Below are 21,500 nucleotides of genomic sequence, written 5' to 3' on the forward strand. Positions count from 1 at the left end.
TCTCAAATATAATATTATTTAAGACTATTTCTATCACCCACTGGTATCAACTCTAGTACTCAGACACTTAATTTTCCTTCCCTTCCCTTCCCTTCCCTTCCCTTCCCTTCCCTTCCCTTCCCTTTCCTTTCCTTCCTCCTTTCTTACATCCTCCCTCCCTTCCTCCCTCCCTTCTTACCCTCCCTTTCCTTTTTAAAATATCTAACTCCTCTTTGTGTTCCTCTTCTATGTAGCCAACATTATAGGAGTTAGAGGTAACTTCAATAGTGTAAAATGCGTAACAAAAACAAAAACAAAAACAAAAAAACCCACAACACTGGCCTTGTGTTAATTTAGTTTGTATGTTGAAATATGTTAAGAAGTGATTTATTTCCATATAGGCAACTTGCTAGGTCATTAATGGCTGATCACCACTTACATGCAATGAGGAAAAAGGGAGGGAGATAAGTTTTAGTTAGCCAGGTTTGGACTAAGACAGATACTAGCAATTGATATAGGAGGAGTAGGGCTGACCAACAAGGGTGTTTAGTAAGCCCTGGAACCAATATACATTTTGCATTTCCCAGTCAAGTACTGGCTCTCAAATCAAGGGAAAGTTTGAAGATAGCAAATCCAAGAGGGAGAATGTATAGAGACAAATAATGAATCTACAGTGAATAGCCAGGCAAAACCAAGAGGCAGATACAGAAAGAAGGAGGCCTTCACAGAACAGCTGTCATAAATTCATGGCAAGTAAAGGAATTGTGGAAGGTACTAGGTTGGTACAGACACCTAGAAAGTCAATCCATTATGTATGGAGGGACTCTTAAACCCACATTTGATCAGATTTGGAAGAAAAAGAGAACACCCATTCTTATAGACTAAAACCCTCTGACCATAAAACAAACAACAGTGGTTTGAGTAAATTCAGTAACATTGCCCCTTACGATTTGAGAGTGATCATTGTAGAAACTTTTCTGAGGGTAAGTGTGTAATTGGTAATGGATCAATAAGTAATTTCTTTCAGGAGCAAAAGCTCTTGTTTTCTTATTTATTTATTTTTTTGAAGTTGCAAGGCTCTTAAATCAGAGTGGAGCAAATACATTTAGAAAGTTGAGATTACTCTAAACAGCAACAGCAACATTCCTTACTGCACTAGTTAAGTTTATCTCAACTAATCATTTATTTATGATGCCATAAAAATCCAGATGCTTTCAATTTTGATTGTTAGATATTTGCTGAAAGGCAGTTGAAATTACTTTCCCAGGGTTCCGATTTGACAACTGCATTTTGAATTGAAAATTTATGGCAGTTCAATAATGGTTGTGCTGAGGTGTGTGTGTGTGTGTGTGTGTGTGTGTGTGTGTGTGTGTGTTGTGTGTTTTCTCTTTTCTTCTTTCTAAGATTAGCAATGAATTTAGTTCTTGTGGTCAGTGTAAACCCCTACTGAGCTTATTTGAAATCATAGAAGTCTAATGGAAAACTAAGATTAAGAAAATAAATGAATAAAACTGAAAATTAAAACCCTGCAAAAGTCTGTGATAATGTATTTTCCTCCTATATGTGTTTGGTGGTTTTCCTAATTGTTTTAGGATGAGTGCCTGAAAGCCAGTGTCCAAAAGGAAAGAATCTGTTGATCTAATCAAATTGTCCTCTGAGGCATGGGTGCTAGTAAAAGGAGAACCTATAGGGATGGACAAAAGCAAAACAAAACAAATTTACACAATCACATGAGACAGAAAAGATAAACTATGCCTCACAGATATAAAGGGAAATGGAAAGACTTATATATGTTTGGAACCTTCCAGAAGATACAGATTTTCAAGTAAGAACTATGATGATAATAACCCTTTAGAGTTTAATAGTTGACCCTTTCTTATGGTTGTTACTTTTGTATATCAGTAAAATATTGATATCTCTTAGCAATAAGAGATTACCTGTACTTTGCAAATATTTTAATAAAACAAGAAGATAAAGAATTACAACTATACAAATTAGTAACTCTGAATGCAGAAATATATGGCAGAGTCTTCAAGCTATAAATCAGCTAAGGCAAAAGTTTAAAAAAATAGCTTTCTATTCATGACCTATTATTTTCCATCTATGATATACTGACTAAATTCTTACAGTAGGCTTAGAGCTTGGAGCAAAAGGAATGGTCAAGGGTTCCAGGATATTAATGGTAAGAGCTTACTGTACTTTCTTGATATTTATGTATCAAAATGAATATAAGAAGGCACAGAAACAATCTATTCACTGTAATTCACTGTAATTCTAGAGTGAGGAAAGAACTAAGGACACCCGATTCAGATCTTTTGATGTTACCAGTATTACAACCTCCTGCTTCCAGTCAGATGTAACAGTATAAACTAGGCAATAACTTAGTTTATTAAGTTGGCAAATCTGCTTAAAGTCAATAAGAACATACCAAAATAAATCTTTGTAAACAGAGAACTGAGAAGAATTCACACTTAACAACCAAAAAAATATATTTTCTATTGTAAAGAACATTTTTAGCAACAATAGCAGGAATAAGGTCTTATTACTTCTAGATTGTATTTATATATTCTGTACCAAAGTACTGGTTGCTGGGGAAGAGAAACTTCCAAAAGAAAAAGTATAAGTTATTAAAAAAAACTAATAGTAAAGACAAAAGTTAAATATTTTTAAAGTACTTACTATATGAAGCTCTAGGTAGTCACCCAGGCCAGAAGAACTGTCCACTCGCACCAATACAGCTTCTTTTTGAACAGTGCTAAACCCTATGGCCAGTCTGTCTGCTCGTGTACTTGGCCGGTCATTAGGAGGCCACTTATACGTGATTTGTCCACCACCTTTGCTAAAGATATATGTTGTCCCAGCTGGAAAACAAAAACCAAAACCAATTAGTCCAAATATATCAGGTGTACAATTTTCCTATGTTTGTTACATTGACATATCCGTAAAGGATTAAATTTATACCAAGGCAAAAATGAAAAAAAAAATGAAACTATAGCATAAAAAGTAAGCAAATCACAGATTTCAATCAAACAGGCTCAAGAGAGACAATAGAAGATTTTTAAAAGAAATATCAAGGCAGCTCAGTTTTTAAGACACTCATTAAACCTACCAGCAGGTGTTCCAGAACAAATGGGAGATTACTACTTTTTCCACTGAGTTGGACAAGCATGGAATCTAATGGGGTTTTATTTCTCCCTGCCAGTTTTTCAGAAATGTTTTAGTAGGAAACACTGACTTTGGCCGCTTCCAAAAGGAGCAGAAACATGTATCAACTCATTTTTGTTTTTGAAACAAGAGTTGCATGTGCATGTGACAGGGTCATACAGCACAGTGAAGCAAATCACAACAAATCTACTACGAAATCAACTCTTATGGGGAAAGGGTCTATTCACATATGACAGATAACTAATGGATAAACAGTCATAAGCCCCAGGAGTCATGTCAGGAAAATACAGATAATAGAGCTCATCAATAGAAGCAAGATCTTATTTAACAAGCAATATCTAGTAGCTGTCAAACTATCCAGCATCATAAAAAGACTCATTTTTTTTCTTCAAAAGTGAATGCTTGTCTTACAGTAGTAAGAATATTATAGCCTCATTTGGTGAGTGTTCAATTTTTACTTTATGGTGCTGATGTCATTAAATTATCCATCTTACTTTAAAAGATTTTCATTTCAAACAAGTTTACACTAAGCATCCAATGCACTGAAGTCCTATCTCATTATACCACAATGAAATCTATCTCACTGAATGCAATACAATGAAATCTTTAAGTCAGAACATTTGGAAGAGACATGCAAAGAGACATGCAAAGATATAGATATAGATACATACAGATATATAGATATGAACACATATGCACACACACACACACACACACACACACACAAGAAAAGACTTTACTAAAAGTAAAGTTTGTCCATACTAAAAAGGACAATAGAAATATTTGCATAGTTATCCCAGAAGAGCCACTGGGGTAAAATAAATTTAGAAGCTTACAGTAATAAAGGATACCAATACTTGTGTTCCCACTATGTGTCAAACGTGGTAAAGTAAATGGTAAGAGTGAATATTAAAATTTAGGCCAAGGGTGCCTCAGTGCCTCAGTCGGTTAAGTGTCTGACTCTTGATTTCAGCTCATGTCATGGTCTTGTGGTTTGTGGGATTAAGCCCCGTGTTGAGCTTTGTGCTGATGACACAGGATCCTTGGGTCCTCTCTCTCCCTCTCTCTCTGTCCCTCCCTTGCTTGTGCATGTGCTCTCTCTCTCAAAATAAATAAACATGTAAAAAATTTAGGCCACAAAATATCTTGTGTTTATAGAAAAAAAGCTTCTACCAAGAGTGAGGCTTGTATGGTGTTGGTACAGCAGTATGTATTCTGTGTAAAACATTTCCAAAGTGCTCTGCAATATGCCTCCTGCTTGACTGGTTAAAAGGGCCTTGGTATGTAGGGATACCTGGGTGGCTTAGTTGGTTAAGGGTCTGACTCCTGATTTCAACTCAGGTCATGATCTCACGGTTCTTGAGTTTGAGCCCACATTGGGCTCTTTACCGACAGTGTGGAACACGCTTGGAATTATCGCCCTCCCCCTGTCTCTTTGTTGCTCCCATGATTGTGCTTTCTCAAAACAAATCAATAAAAAAAAAAAAAGGCCTCGGTATGTAGACGTGACACAAGAAACATGTCAGAATAATACTGAATGTAAAAGTGATAAAATAGAATCTTGTTAGAATGCAATGGTAGAGAAGCTGTGTATTCTCTATTAATTTTTTTGGATACTAATGCATGAAAGTAGTTTATCTCTCTCATGTGGAAATAGGTAAGTTATACTTCGAAGGAACCAGGCAGTGTGCAAGTAAAGAACATTCAGAATATACAGATTTGTGTATCAGAAATGTTGAAGCCTCCAGGACCATTTATGTTCTATATCATCAGAAGCTTGTTACTCAGTATATTAATAAGCAAGAATCATTTCATAAATATTCTTCAGCTTGGTAATTTTTGTAGATGATTAACTAACTATTGAATGGTTCAACAATGCCCACATTGATAAAAATGGGACAAGAACACATAAAAGTGAAGGTTTCTTTAACAGGAGAATGTCGTGGTGACCTCTGAGTACAGGTACTCAATTTTATTTTCCTCCTTTTAATTAATTTTGTTCTCTAGTGACTATGTAGTTTCTATGAATTAAGACAAATATTCAAAACTAGAGATGCTGCATAACAATGTAAATCATATCTAAAAATTCAGGTGTCTTCCAGAATCACCAGAGGAAGGTGATGGTGGAAAGCAAAATATCTTGTATTACATAGCAATTTTTAATATTAAAAATATCACTTTCACAACAATTTTTCAGGTCTTCTGTACTTCTGTATGGAAAGTAGGGTAAGGGCGTCTGGGTGGTTCAATCAGTTGAGCATCTGACTTGATTTTGGCTCAGGTCATGATCTCATGGTTCATGGGTTCAAGCCTTGATCAGTCTCTGCACTGACAGCAAGGAGCCTGCATGGGATTCTCTCTCTCTCTTTCTCTTTCTCTCTCAGAAATAAATAAATAAACTTTTGTAAAAAGCGGGGGGGAAGAAAGTAGGGTAAGCAGTTAGCCCCATGTTACATCTGAGGAAACTTAGTCATAAGGATTGATTTGTTATCTCAAGTTGCAACCTTAGTTAAGTGACAGAGCCGGTAGGAAACCTAGTACCCAGACTCCTACTCTTGCATTTTTTTTATGACAGAAATGTTTCTGTTATCATAACAAGACAGTCGAGAAAAAGTTAATTGGATGTGTCAGTCTGAATTTATCAAGGCCGACTGTTATCATATTCTAATGTCTCATATCCATAAAGTGACATTTGCACCTCATGATCATATACTGTCCTTTCACCTCACAAGGCTTTCAAAAAAAGAAAAATAACATGTAAATGTGAAGTGACAGAACATTTAATATATGTAGATTAACATTTAGTTTAGAGTATACTTCCCAAACTTATGGAACTACGAAAGTTTCCAGTTGCTCAGTTACAGAATGCAAGGATAATAAAGATTTGTATTTTCAGGAAGATAAATGTCAAAATGCAAATATCATTACTCAAGATTTGATTTCATCTCATATTTCAGTGAGTGTTAAGACCTAGCAACTAGCATTCTATGAACCACTCTGTCTTCCTTACAATGATTTCTGGCTCTTTCAGTTTCACCAAAACAAAGTAAAACCAATTGTACTACCTTGTGACAAACAATGCAATTATTTCCAGCATCTTTTGTCTCCAGATGTATCTGGAAAGCAATCTCTCTTCCCTCTTCTGTATGCATGATAGTGCAATGTCTTGTATTCATCAGCATAATTCCAGAATCAAGAGAGGATAAGATGTCCACTCCCCACCCACAGCTCCCTTCTACCTACCTATATAAGCATCTTGATTTTCTTTAAAAAAAATAAAAATCACTTCCTATAAAACTCTACAAAATCTCCTATGTTCTTAAATCCCCCTTTCAGAAAGATAGAAAATTACCTTATACTCTATTCTGGTAACCTTAAAAATGTGAGAATACTCCTACAATAAAATATAGTGGGTCATGCGACTAAAGTTTCAAAATCTACTTCATTTAGCATGCATCTTTTGGAACCAGAGACATAATGTCCTTACTATAGCAGATAACTAAAAAATAAAGAATGTAAGCTCTGAACAGACCTGGGTTCAAATCCCAGCTGAATCATTTACTAGCTACACTGACCTTGACTAGCTTTTTATTCTAAATCTTGGATATTCTGTCTGTAAACAATGAGGATATTAAAACTATACACCTCATAGAGCTTCTGTCAAAATGCGATGGGTATCACACAGTCACGCCATAGTCCAATTCCTGGCATATGGTAAGTGCCCAGTAAGTTTTACAGAGAACAGGTGGTGTGTGTGTGTGTTTGTGTGTGTGTGTGTGTGTGTGTGTGTGTGTATGTGTGTGTTAAAACTATAAAATAATGGAAAACATACAAAAAATAACAAACACTGCAACACTGTTGTTTTATTTTAATATAAGATGTCTTAGAAAAGTTTGATTCATTTCAAAGTTGTGTGAAAGCCAAATGCCTTTGAAGAAATGACTTTCCTCCCTCCCAGTTTTTATTAATCTTTTCAGTATTTCATTCCTTGGATTAGCACTTTTTTCACATAAACCCATTATATTATTATTTACATTCACTAGTAGTTGACAATGAGAAGGATATTAAATTGCATCACATGGGAGCTTTCATGAGAAAAAGAATATTAGTTCATCATCATAAAACATCTAGCATGGTAAGATTTATAGCAAGATGCAAAAAAAAATTCACTTTGTTAAATAAAGGAGTAAGTCTACATAAAATGACTGCAATCTAGCTTTATTATTTTAATTTTATTTTTATAGAAACATGGTTTATTATATTATATAAGTGAATTCAATGTGCAGGAACTGTACATCTTAATCACAGTTCCAGGTCTTAAGAACACAGTAATGTGTTCACCTCTATTATTTATGCATGTTTCTGTATGACAATCACTGACACATCAGTGCCATGACTACTAATGGATTTATTGTAAATTAACCTCGACATCCATCACATTACTGAATGTATGGATGACTCAAACTTAAAGTGGTTTTCAGCAACCTCCACATTTAAGTTGCGCAGCAAATCTGTATTACTCCAAATTCATTAACAGAGCTGGCTCAATCAGATGCAAATTTATTTGTGTCAACATACTTTACATGGCAACAAATGTTTGTACAAATTATACATGGGCTCTTATTTCTAATGTCAAAACTGCCCTGTGATGTTATGATAAGAAATATTTTTAGATTTTATCTAACATCTATTTACCCAAAAGGCTCTCCCCCCTCGTTTTATTGCCAACCACTCATTCTCTAAATTTGCCCACTTCAGCTTCGTTTCCATAAAAGTTAGTATGTCCCCAAATGGATTGAACCTTTCTGAAAAAGAAAACCAACTGGCATGTATAGGTCTGTTTGATTACTGGTTGTTCTGGATCCTTGCAATATGAACAAAAGTATGTGAATAAAAGGTTCCTTTCTGAATGCCTGTAATTCTTCAAATGTCACTGTGTAGCCAACATGCAACATTCAGGCCATTATAATTCTATTAGATATAACAGAGATATAGCACGTTTTTTTCCCCTTTAAAGTTTTCCAGGTAGTCAGATGGAATTAAAATAAAACAAATAAAAGTAAGAGGAGCTTTTATTCCTCCAGTAAACTTATTGGAATAAAGAGGCTAACTTAAATTTAAAATTTCTGAACAATTTCTATCTATGTAAAGGCATTCTTTTGAGTAAAGTTCATAGAAAGCAAAAAACAATGAAAAAAATAGTATAAAAAGTTTTTGTATAAAAATTATTTGTGACCATGATAACATTTATAAACTGGTGAAACTTAAAAAAAATAATAAACGTTAACAATCTGACAGGTACATAAAGTAACAATTCGTTGCAGTTCATTTTCTTCCTAAGTTCCTGTAAATTCTTTGTAAGATCACAAGGAATTATATCATGAAATTGAGCACTATTGCTTCCTAATTTCTGAAATTTCATATAGGAGGATTAACAACTCAAGACAGGTGGCCATTATATTAGGAAAGATGAATGGAATCAGAACAATAACAGTTCCTACCTATAAGATGTAATCAACTCTACATCAAAAAGTAGTAACAACAATTACCAACTTTGAGAAGAGACAGCAGCCCTCAATGCTGCTATTCACCTAAAGGGGAACAAACACTAGGAAAAGACAATGACAATAAAGACTATATATCTTAATTTGAGCCTTCTTATGGAAGACACAGACTTGGTAGAATTCACAACTGGCTAAAAAAGAAAGAAAATGACATAGGATTTTTACTTATATGTCTTTGAGAAAAAGAGCAGAATAAGTTCTTAATAAAGGAAACAGGGCAAGAAACATGGCCTGTCACTAAAATGGTTTTGATACTGACCCTACAGTCTGAATCAGACCAAAGCAAAGAAAGTCAAGAAGAGTTTAGGTAATTTCCAAACAATGCAAGTCTTTTCAAAGTAGCTAATAACTACATTCAGGATAGAACAAACAACAGGAGGTTTCTCATATATGGCAAGTCATGTGTTCCAGCAGAATCCTAGACCCTGAGGAATCAAAGAAATTTATTCAATTTTAAAAGAAAACAATTTGTTGACTCTTTCTTAAATTTAATGCAAACTGAGAAAAAGGGGGAAAGTCAACATTGTGAGCACCTTGTTTTTGCGCAATGAGATTTCCGAAAGTGACAGTGGACGGGGTCACTGCCCACATGCTAGCTATTAAATACCCATCATGAACTCTGTGCAGGTTCTTTCACAACGTTCTTGAACCCCATACAAGTCAGATATGCTGTTAAACTCTCAGGGTCTCCAAGGAATCACTTGGAGACTGAACCAGTCAGATTCCACAGTAAACTTAGGGGATGCGCAAGCAGAGGACTTCTCCTCACTAAACTGGCCTATATGACATTTGGTTCTGGCCCAGCCAAGATACCACTTTAAAATAAAAAGTGGTGTTGCTTATTCAATAAGAAACTTTAATCAAAATAAAACCATCAAGAAAATGGAATAGCAAAAAGCTATCGTGATTCCTATAAGGTCGGAATTATTATTCTCAAAGATAATTTCAACAGTAATTATGCACTTCACTAAGTAAGGAAGTTTTCCCTTCACCTACTGGCCCAAAACTTTTCTCTTAATAAAAATCTTTTTCTAACAGGGGTGCCCATGTGGCTCAGTCTGTTAAGCTTCCACCTCTTGATTTCGGCTCAGGTCACAATCTTACAGTTTGTGGGACTGAGCCCCACATCAGGCTCTGTGCTGCTTAGGATTCTCTCTCTAACCCTGTCCACTCATGTGTGTGTACATGCGCAGTCTCTTGCAAAATTAATAAATTAACATTTGAAAATCTTTTTGTAATAAATATTCCATATTTTTCTATGGTCTATATTTTCTTTAATAAAAAATCTATATTCTGCAATCTTGGGAGAACAATATATTTAAAAGTGAATCATGTATATTTCCCATTTTAATATGTGACATTTCCATATTTTGACATTTATGTAAAGAGTATACTGCATGAAAAAAAAATATTCATTCTTTTGAAAACAAGTGTGTTCCTCTTTCATAACTTAGGTAATTCTTTATAATATAAGTGGATTCATGGTTGACCTACCTTGTCCATATCTTAGACATTTATTCAGGAATACCACAAATAATGCACAGACTATGCATTGTACAATTAAAAAAAAGGCAGCATTCATATAAGGGATATGAATGGTGTTCACCAGTCTTGAATTAATCACAGATGCCAACCGCAGTCATTTGGATAAGTCATTCTCTTTTTCTGTCTTATAAGGAAATTAATTGAAGTAGGAAACATTCTTAAGCTGACCTATCTGTTGGTCATCTGATAATTGCCAATTATGTGAATGGAGTTAAGAACGCAAAACTTAAAACACACAGCCCTTTTTTCCCAAAGAGGTAGGACCTGTGCATTAACAATAAACATTAGGGCAGGTTGGGGCACCTGGGTGGCTCAGTCAGTTAAGCATCTGACTTCAGCTCAGGTCATGATCTCATGGTTTGTGAATCCAAGCCCCACATCAGGCTCTGTGCCAACAGTGTGGAGCCTGCTTCGGATCCTCTGTCTGCCCCTCTCACCCTCTCTCAAAAATAAATACACATTTAAAAGTAAATATCAAGGCAGGAAATTTATGCCTTGTCATAAACTATGAAACGTCAGATAAATGATATTTAGTCATGTCACCATCTATTCTGGATTTTTAAAAAATCTTGCAAAAGGTGACAACAGTAAAGGTACTTATTAATGGCAACCTTAAAAATGAGCAGAAAAATGAAAAGCAAGAATAATTATATTTATGTTTTATCAGATCAAAGTCACATAAGTAGTGAAATTTGGAGATAATTCTCAAGCCAGCGAATACTATTTTTGAAAATCTATTCAATAAGTAACACTTCACTTAGTGGCTCCTTTGCAATGTACTTTCTTTAAAAAAAAAACACTTTATTATTTCCTTCTCTAAACATGTTATTTAGAAAATATACCCTCCAGGAAGAGTTGGGTTCAGTAGATTGAGCTTCCCAAGCTTGTTCCGTGATCAAGTTCTAAGTCCTAGAAACTTTTATTTAAAAAAAAAAATTTTTTTTTAACGTTTATTTATTTTTGAGACAGAGAGAGACAGAGCATGAACGGGGGAGGGGCAGAGAGAGAGGGAGACACAGAATCGGAAACAGGCTCCAGGCTCTGAGCCATCAGCCCAGAGCCGGACGCGGGGCTCGAACTCACAGACTGTGAGATTGTGACCTGAGCCGAAGTCGGACGCCCAACCGACTGAGCCACCCAGGCGCCCCTATCCTAGAAACTTTTAAAAGGCTATCAGGGTCTAAGTTCTCTTGCTGAAAAGAAAAACAAATAAGTGGTATTCCTTCCACCAATCAGATTAGGAAAAGATTCATAAAGATAGCAAAGTGATCTAAAGTTAAAAATCAAACCGAGCAAAGCAATCTCACAACCAATAACCCTAAGAACATCAAATGCTTATGTCTTCCCTTCTGAAACTAGACTCCCTCCAGCAGTAAGTGAACTTTATTAAAAAGTCTCTTGCAAGTAATTCAGTAATCAATTTGCATTAGAGCTATAGGCAGCAGGGATGGGGAGAAAAGAAATCTCACCTTCCGGTACTTCAAGAAAAATCTTATTTTACAGAACATATGATAAGTTGTGTAAGCCCCTAATAAATTCTTAAAATTATTAGCTAGTCAGTAAAAATTGCAATTGACTACTGATGCCCTTAAATTTACTTTTTTTTTTCAAAAGTTAATTGCAAAAACGGCTTTCATCAGGGTTTCAGAGTCAAGAATTTATTAGAATTAAGGTGTTCAAAAATTAATAAGTTAAAAAAAAGTGACAGAAGCATAGATTTAATGCTGAAATTCTCTTAGAGATAACTAAGCAAACCTTTTCTTTTCAAATGACAAAATGGAGGCCCAGAGAAATCAAGTGGTTTTTCAACGTCACACAGGCGGTTAGGGTCTGTATCCAACTCTATTCTCAGTTTTTCCACAAGACAATGAAAAGCTAAGATCCAATGACTGCTTCTTGTTTAGAAAAATAACTAAAATTCACAAATCAAGGTCTCACTTCAATCATCTCTAGTCTTTTTAATGATGCTTTCCCAGACTGGTTTGGAGAGACACGAAAGTTTCTGTAATGACACTTAGCAGAAATGATTCACTCACTTTCTGACATTTTCAGAGTTTAGCCTGAATCTTTAAAAGGTGTGAGAAGTTTGCACAGCTTTATTGTAACCATCCCGCCTCAGAAGCTATCCCTGCCTTCGGCTCTTTCTAAGGATTCCAAATTACTGAACAGAGATGCAGAAAACAAATCTTTATCACTAATGCCATGATCACTTCTATTCTATACCAGAAAGACCTTATAACTTTTTTTTTTTTAATTTTTTTTTTCAACGTTTATTTATTTTTGGGACAGAGAGAGACAGAGCATGAACAGGGGAGGGGCAGAGAGAGAGGGAGACACAGAATCGGAAACAGGCTCCAGGCTCTGAGCCATCAGCCCAGAGCCTGACGCGGGGCTCGAACTCACGGACCGCGAGATCGTGACCTGGCTGAAGTCGGATGCTTAACCGACTGCGCCACCCAGGCGCCCCAAGACCTTATAACTTTTGACAGTGACACTGTCTCCTGCCCTTAACAGTGGAATTGAATCCTGAACACAAAAGTGCATGTAGTTATTTTGAATATTGCATTACATATTTAATACAGTAGCCAGCATACAAACAATAAAATTCATAATAATTTTAAGGTAAAACCAGAAATATGCTTTTATTTGTTTCTCATCTTAGCTCCTCTCATTGACCATCTTCCTGCCTGTATGCTATATTTGTCATTCTCCATCTGACAAGGTCCCAGTTAGAACTATTTGCTACTTATTTTGTATGAGAACTAGATAGAATGCTAGTTTCTGAGTCAGAAGTCACTTCAAACTAAGCTCTAACTTTATCATGCGCAAGTGGAATATACATTCTCTTCTCCAAGTGGCTTTTACATTGGCGGATATATGCTTCTCTGCTGCACTTGGTTTTCTTTTCAGTCTAGCTTCCCACTTTTATTCCAATCAAAGTAGATTTGTTCCCTTTATCATCTACAAACCTATTTTTAATTTACAAACTATTATATAATATCAGAGCTGACTTTTACTGTAATTTCCATCTTAAAGGTATGCCTACTGAAAACAGGGTCTTGCTTTATTTCTTGGTATTCTCATCAGGTTTGTGTGCTTTTATTTATCAATCATGGATAGGGGCCTAATATATTCCTTGAACTGAGTTAGGCCTACTGACATAATAAATAGCATAAAGGTCCTGATTGATGAGTATAAAAAATTCCATGCCTATATCCATTAGTAAGATGGGATATCTATAGCTGTATAAGAAATCTAAATAATTTTACTAAATACAAAAAATTCAGATGAGGGCATAGATTGCCTAGATTACCCTGATAATGAACACCATTCTCTATTTCATTACATCTGTGTGAGAAACAACTGTAATGAAGAGTCATGAAACACTTAACCAGGTAACGGTGATTATGAGAGAGTTCTAGATCCCACAGTTTGCTTGAAGAACCTAGCCCAAAGTTCTCCATACTTTACAGGAAGGAGCTAGATATAGTCTGCCAGGCTTCAGGCCTTAAAATTTTATTAATCATTAGAAAAACCCAGAAGATGGCACCACAACCAACTGAACAAAATTAACATCACCAGTAACAGGACATACCAAATTCAGGGGAAATATGGGCTGAAAAGGGCACAACGTCATTTCTGTACCATTTTTGCATAGCCTCTATCTAATCATAAAAGATCCAAGAAACTGGAATTGAAAGATAGTCTACAGAATAACTGGTAGCATTCTTCAAAAGAGTCAAGGTCAGGAAAAACAAAATACTAAGGAGCTCTTCCAAATTGGAAGGGACTAAGGTGACATGACAACTAGATATAATGTGAGACCTTGGTTTAGAACTTGGACTGCAGAAGAGGACGTTAGTGGGACAACTGGTAATGTTTGAAGGTGGGTAGGTTAGTACATTGTACCAATGTTAATTTCCTGGTTTCACTCATTGTGTTATGTAAGATGTTAACTTGGGGAGAGCTAGCTCAAAGGATAAGGAGAATGTTTTTTGTGTAACATTTTTCTAAGTCTAAAAGTATTTCAAAATAACTTTTAAACAAAGAAATGTATTAATTATGAAAAGCAATTAAGAATCTTGAATAAGATTGTAGGCCATGGGAATCTATGCAACAGAAGTAGCTTAAAAAATCCCTAGCTCTTGACATTATAAAGCTAAATATAAGAAATCTCATTTAAAATGGAGTCTGGAGGGCAGAAGGAGGAGCTCTCATGCCCTAGCACTCTTTGTCAAGTGTAGACCCCAATAGGAAGAAGTTGAGAGAAACACTTTCTCCAGGCCCGGCAACAGCCCAGCTAATGAGAAACTCAGCCAATGAAAAGCTACTACACCTCGGAACTCCCAGTTTGCTCCATGGTCTTATAAAAGCACTCCCTACTCCTCTCTTACCTCTATAAAAGAGCATTCCTTTCCTCTCATTTGTTCAGCAGACTTGCCTATGGTCTTGCCATAGTTTGCATGTCCTGATTTGCAATTCTCTGCTCTTCCTAAATAAACACATCTGCTAGTAAAATAACTGGCTGTTTTATTTTTAAGGTTAACAAAATGAAGTTTTGTTTGTTTGTTTGATTTTACTCTTTAATTCTCATTCCCTATTTCACCCTTTCCCCAAAACCCTCCACACACACACACACACACACACACACACACACACACACACACACTTTCCCTTTGGTAACCAACAGTTTGTTCTCTGTAATTAACACAAAATGCAGTCTTCAGTTTGTTTGGCTATGAGAAATGGAGAGTATTTAGAGGTAAGTGGAAGACTTAATTTTTGTTCTACATACAAGAAATTTGTTTAGGGGCACCTAGGGGCTCAGTCGGTTAAGTGTCTGACTTCAGCTCAGGTCATGATCTCACTGTTCTTGAATTCAAGCCCCGCATTAGGCTTTGTGCTAAGAGCTCAGAGCCTAGAACCTATTTCTGTTTCTATGTCTCCCTCTCACTCTCTACCCCTCCCCCACTTATGCTCTGTCTCTCTCTCTCTCTCTCTCTCTCTCTCTCTCTCTCAATAATAAATAAATGTTGAAACAAAAAAAAGAAATTTGCTTAATTTGCTAAATAAGAAAAATCTCAGTATAAACACTCTTATTAAGGTTTTCAAGTAATAAGATACTGGGAAAATTAAGATTAAAATAAAAATTGCCTAAATAGATAAGCCCAGTCTAAGATCAGTTCACTCAGAAAACCAAGTACTATTTATCAATGTATTCGTTCATGTATTCAATCACTTGTTAGCATGGATCATTGTAGAAATCACTGAAACTCTTATGAAACAGTTTCCAGTCCTAAAATCATGTAGGTAAACAATCTTGAGATAAAATCTATTTGTCTAACCTTATGATAAGAGATTACTAACATTAGTGTGAGTTAATTCCTTCTATAAGTTTGGAATCTAAGAGAGACACTAGTACAAAAGAGAAGCAAAAGAGAGTAGTACCAATGGTAATAAATGTTTTTTTTAAATATATTACTTATGTTTGCATGTGTGGAAATTAGTACCATTGACCCTTTAACAACATGGAGGTTAGGGATACTGACCCCACACACAGTGGAAAATCCAAGTATGACTTTGACCTGCCCAAAACTTAACTACTAATAGCCTACTGTTGACTGAAGCCTACTGATAACATTAAACGGTCACTTAGCATATATTTTATGTTATATGTACTATATACTGTATTCTTGGAATAAAGTAAGCTAAAGAAAAGAAAATTTTAGTAAGGATATCATAAGAAAGAAGGCACCTTGGTGGATTAGTCAGTTAAGTGACTCTTGATTTTAGTTCAGGTCAAGATCTCATGCTTTTTGGGATCAAGCCCATAGCACACAGCCTACTTGGGATTCACTTTCTCTCCCTCTCTTTCTGCCCCTCCCCAGCTCATGCTCTCTCTCTCTCCCTCAAAGTAAACTTAAAGGAATATCATGAGAAAGAGAAAACACATTTGCAGTGCTGTACTATATTGAAAAAAAATCTGCATGTAAGTGGACCCATGCAGTTCAAACTCATGTTGTTTAAGGGTCAACTCTATATACTACAGTTGTGATGAAAGAGATGAATACAAAGACAGAGAATAGTGGTCATTGCAGAGGAAAGTTTCAAATCTCTTCCAATATAACAAGAAAAAAAATCCTGAGTGACATTATTTTCCAAGTTGCTTGAAAGACTGAAAGCCAGATGGTTTAGGGAGATGTTAGGGAAAGACTCTAACTCAAAATAAGGAGTTGGGATTTGACAAAAGCAAACAAAACACAATTGTGAGAGGCAGAAGAATACTGCTGGAGAAAGAGAATACAATAATTCAAGAATAAAAACATTCATACACTCAGTAAAAATTATTTAAGCCTATGCTATATATAAAGCACCATGCTACACCCTGGGAACAATACAGGGGTTTATGTCAAAGCTCTACAATCCAGCTTTTCCACAACTCACTATTCATTCAACCAGAAGTCAATTTTTTACTTTCTTTTTTATATTCCCATTCATAAGCCATTGTTCATATTATATGACCTTTAATCTTCAACATTGTAATAAATACGCATCCTTACTGATATGATACCATCCTGCCTCTTCTTAATTTGAATCTACCTTAGAAACTAAAAAATTGTTTTTTGAAGCAGCCTGTGTAATCACTCTTGTGTTCAAAGACCTTCAATGATTGATCCATCATCTGCCAAATTAAGCAAAAATATCCTTATTATAACTTTAAACATCTTTCATACAAACCAACCCTCTACTTCAGCCAAACTGGAGAATTCACTTGGTCTCCCCAAATACCCCCAATTCTCTTTGGAGTAGACAGAATTTCATATGGTTCTGGAAAAATAAGAGAAAATGTATTTTTTGTGGTCAGGATTTTCATGAGAAAAGTCACAGAGTCACAAAATGGGTTCCAGAAATAAGCAGCAATAGTTCCACTTGTATTAATGGGAAGTTGCTTTCTTTTCTCTTAAAGAAGCTGATGCATTTTTAAGCACTACTATTTCCTATCTCCTTGTGTCCTGAATTAAGTCTCTACATAAATACAAAGTACAAATCCTATAGTAGAAATTAGGACTGTTCAAGGTCAGTATTAAAAAGAGATTAGATCAGTTCCAGTATTTCAGCATATTTGTAATTCTAGGAAATGAAAATTTCCTTTAACAAAGAGTCACATAACTTCACAAAAGTAGAAAAAAAACCGTAATACTGCTGTCTTAAGAGAGAGACATTACTTAATAAGAAGTGTCTTGGTGATATTTGCTATTTGTCACAAATCTTTTCATTCCACCTTTATCAGAAATAAAACCACTTCTCATTTGTCTTTAAGTCTCGGTTTATACTTACTAGAAAAAATAACAGTAACAGCATCCAAAATTAAAGTATATGTAATTTTGGTTTATTTGTTTATTCATTCGTTATCCTAGACTCTGAAACAACATATGAAGACAATAAGAATAAAATTCAGCCTACTTCCAGAGGTATCAATCCACCTATTTTCATAATAAAAATTACAAGAAGCAAAAAAATTGGGACTTAGTCCACTGTCTTTAACAAACAATTGTGGCTATTTATCATTTACAGTACAAAGATGGAAGTTTTTTAACCCTCGAATATATTTAGCCAATGAAATTCAACAAAAGAAATGAATTTTGAAAGCCATGAAGGGGGTGGTGGGGGGAAGGTTCTCTACAGAGATCCTTCTATTTCACCACCCATGTGAAGATATATAACTATGTGTGAGAGTGGTTTTTGAAGTTGAAATGATTGAAACATTAGAGGGTGGATTAAAGTGCCAAATCAGCCCTGGGGCAGGGAAGTGTCAAACCTTTTTTCTTTTGTGTTTGGTTCATAAAACTCTATCTTCCTAGACTAAAATTACAAGGTGGTTCCAATCTGCACCTCAGATCCTCAAATGCTCAGGTCCCCAGTCTCAAAAGACACTCAGGTTTAAAACGTAAGTCTTTGAGCTCTATCATCTTCAAATAGCACCTCTGAAAATGGTTGAGAAAGACGTATAGGACAAAGAGGGAAGAGCACTATTAAGGGGTGAAGTGCACTTCAAACTTAGAAACAGCCAGATCTAGGATCAAGCTTAAAAGTTTAATTCATTGTAAATTGGTTATTGTATTCAAATGAAGTTTGCATGCCATCTGTCTTTGAAGTCATTTAAATTAAGTTTTATGACTCTTGAGGGAAAAAGAGGCCATTTCTAACTCAGTATAGTCTGCTTACTACTATCAATCACTAATTAGAATTAATTATTAAGAAAGTGATTCCTTTTTTCTTGAATATTCTAAATCATTTATCAAAGGATGACATGACTTTTTGTTCCTTCTTTGGTATATTGAAGTGATAGTCCTATGACATTTGGGTAGATACTACTGAATCGATGATTTTAGTCAGATGTGTGACAATAATGCCATCTAAAAGCTGCATTTAACCAAGAGAGCAGTATTTTTGGAACAGCAGGCAGTATAAAAGTGCTCTGTGAATATTAACATATTCTAGCAAATTAGTGTGCACTCATTATCATAAGCAATTACTTACTGTTTAGATGCAGTTCGTATTAAATTGGCAAGCAATTTGCAAGAATTAAAACATAACATAGAGGGCTTTCTGAAAATGCAACAATATACTGAGACAAACGATGCTACTAGGTTCACAGACCATGCACCAAACATGGTTACCCATTAAACATATTTAGCATTAAAATAATAGTTGGTTGACTACATGGGCTTTTAATGCAAGATAATTTTGTAACCATTGTCCAGACACTATCAGTAGAATTGTACATATCAGACACTAGAAGGTATTTAAAAAAAAAACAAAACAAAAAAGGTCTCAGGAGAAAGCAGGATGTCTTTGTTTTCCGAGAATGAACTACTTGTCACTTTAACTAAATTTGGGTACTTTATTAACCCACTGCAATGTCTTAAGCTATCTGGTACTACCCAAGTCGCCCCTTTTAAAACATGTCTATTGTCTTGATCATTGTATTTATCTCCATAGTAGACACTGCTGATGTTTAATCACTGATATTACCTTCTTTAATAACGGAACTCGAAGCTAGGCATACAACTAAACTGTACATAAGCTGGCCATACAGCTTTCCAGCTACAGTCTACATTTTCCATTCTCTCTTGCAGCATGACATGGCCAAGCAACTAAATTCTGGCCAATGACACATGGGCAAAAATGATTCTTTCCATTGGGGCTCTGAATGTACCTGTACTTTCCTGCCCATGTCCCTCTTTCTTCTTGCTGAGTGATGACAAAAAGCTGTCAGCTGCCTTAAGACCTAGAGTCACAGGTCTTCACTGCCTGTGGCTAAGCCACAGGTTTAGAATAGGTTTAGAACTGTATTCTCCTAGCCTGGGCCCCTTGAAGTTTAACTACTGTGTAAGGGAAAAATAAATAAATAAATAAACTTACATTTTGTTCATACCTAAATATGGTTGAATCTCATTTTTATAGGTGATGGTGTTTATATAACCTTTAAAACAACACAAAAAGGAGTGCCTGGGAGGCTCCATCAGTTAAGCGTCCAACTTCGGCTCAGGTCATGATCTCACAGTTCCTGAGTTCGAGCCTTGCATCTGGCTCTGTGCTGACAGCTCAGAACCTGGAGCCTGCTTCAGATTCTGTGTTTCTCTCTATCTCTGCCCTTCTCCCACTCACATTCTGCCCCTCTCCCTCTCTCAAAAATAAACATTAAAATAAAAATTTTAAACATGACAAAACATTCCCATCAATTTTTTTGATGTTTGTAACAAACAAATTTGATAGGAAAACTATAATTATCTCTGTTTTACAAATTTGAAAGAAATTGGTGTTCACTGGGGTAAAATGATTTGTCCATGGTTACAAAGTAATGTGAAACTTTTCTTATCAAAACCTTCCACAGAAGGCTAATAATAATGTTACTCTTTTTATAGTCAACTAACCTAACTCACTCTAGCAGATTCTCTAGTGGGGGTGTCAAATGTTTTCATGGATCTACACAATTCCCAAAGTCCTTTCTTCCTTACAAAAACAAAGTGGCACATTTGCAAAACATGGTAAAAGGATGTTGTCTGTGACCCTGAAGCACAGTGAAATTAATTGACTCACAATGACCCCTTAACCTAAATATACAGCATTTACTTTAGAAAACTTGTAATTTTTTTTTTAATTTTTTTTTCAACGTTTATTTATTTTTTGGGACAGAGAGAGACAGAGCATGAACGGGGGAGGGGCAGAGAGAGAGGGAGACACAGAATCGGAAACAGGCTCCAGGCTCCGAGCCATCAGCCCAGAGCCTGACGCGGGGCTCGAACTCACGGACCGCAAGATCGTGACCTGGCTGGAGTCGGACGCCTAACCGACTGCGCCACCCAGGCGCCCCTAGAAAACTTGTAATTTTGAGGTGCCTGAGTGGCTCAGTCAGTTGAGCCTCTGACTTTAGCTCAGGTCATGACCTCATAGTACGTGAGGTCAGCCCATCATTGGGCTCTCTGCTGTCAGCAGGGAGCTTGCTTTGGGTCCTCTGTCCCCGCATCGCTCTCTGACCCTCCCCCACTCACACTGTTTCCAAAAAAATACATATTTCAAAAATGCTCTATTGATGATACAAAATCATCAATATAGAGTAAATTCTAATTATTTCATTTTGCCTTTTTTTTTATTGTTTGTCTCTAATATTTGATCCTTAGGATAATAATTAGTTCTAATGGTTCTTTGTATTTACCTCAGAGCCTAGAACAGGTCCTTACTTCATAGATATATAACAACATTTGATGTAGTAAACAAAATAAAATACATAATGTTCCAAACTATTTTAATGATATCTTTATTTTAATTTGATGTTTCAGTATCAAATATCATTATACTATATGTATAACAAGGAACTTGTAAATGAGAAGTTGGAAAACAAAGAAAAGTCTAATGTATTAAAATCTATGTCAGCAACTTTTCTCAATGTCTTGAAAAGAACTATAATTTAGAAAATACCATCAAAGTCCTATAAATTAAGAGTACGGAGCAAAAAGATCATTAATAAAATATATATTAGATGGATATTTTCTCTATTTAAATGCTAACTTTAAAAACTTAATTTTCTGTTGATTCACATGTACGTTACTTTGGAGTATACATTTATATGTATTCATGTAATCATATGTGTATATTTTATACACTCTTTTTTCAACTTTAATGAGTATATTCTTAAAACTGATATAAATAGGGGCACCCGGGTGGCTCAGTGGGTTGAGCATC

General features: G+C 35.5%; 1 protein-coding gene across 24 annotated transcripts in view; it reads right to left on the reverse strand.

Annotated features, from left to right (window-relative positions):
* Positions 1-21,500, reverse strand: part of NRXN1 (neurexin 1) — a 1,138,108-nt gene that overhangs the window by 317,787 nt on the left and 798,821 nt on the right. For all 24 annotated transcript variants that reach the window (XM_047068175.1, XM_047068174.1, XM_047068172.1 and 21 more), the window contains one exon: positions 2,659-2,840. In XM_047068175.1, coding sequence (XP_046924131.1) covers positions 2,659-2,840 — 182 coding nt within the window. The remainder of the gene's footprint in view (positions 1-2,658; positions 2,841-21,500) is intronic.

Source organism: Lynx rufus, unplaced genomic scaffold (assembly GCF_022079265.1).
Source record: "Lynx rufus isolate CCGP_SWC_20201006 ecotype Redwood Valley unplaced genomic scaffold, mLynRuf1.p SCAF_8, whole genome shotgun sequence".
In the NCBI taxonomy this organism is placed as follows: Eukaryota; Metazoa; Chordata; class Mammalia; order Carnivora; family Felidae; genus Lynx; species Lynx rufus.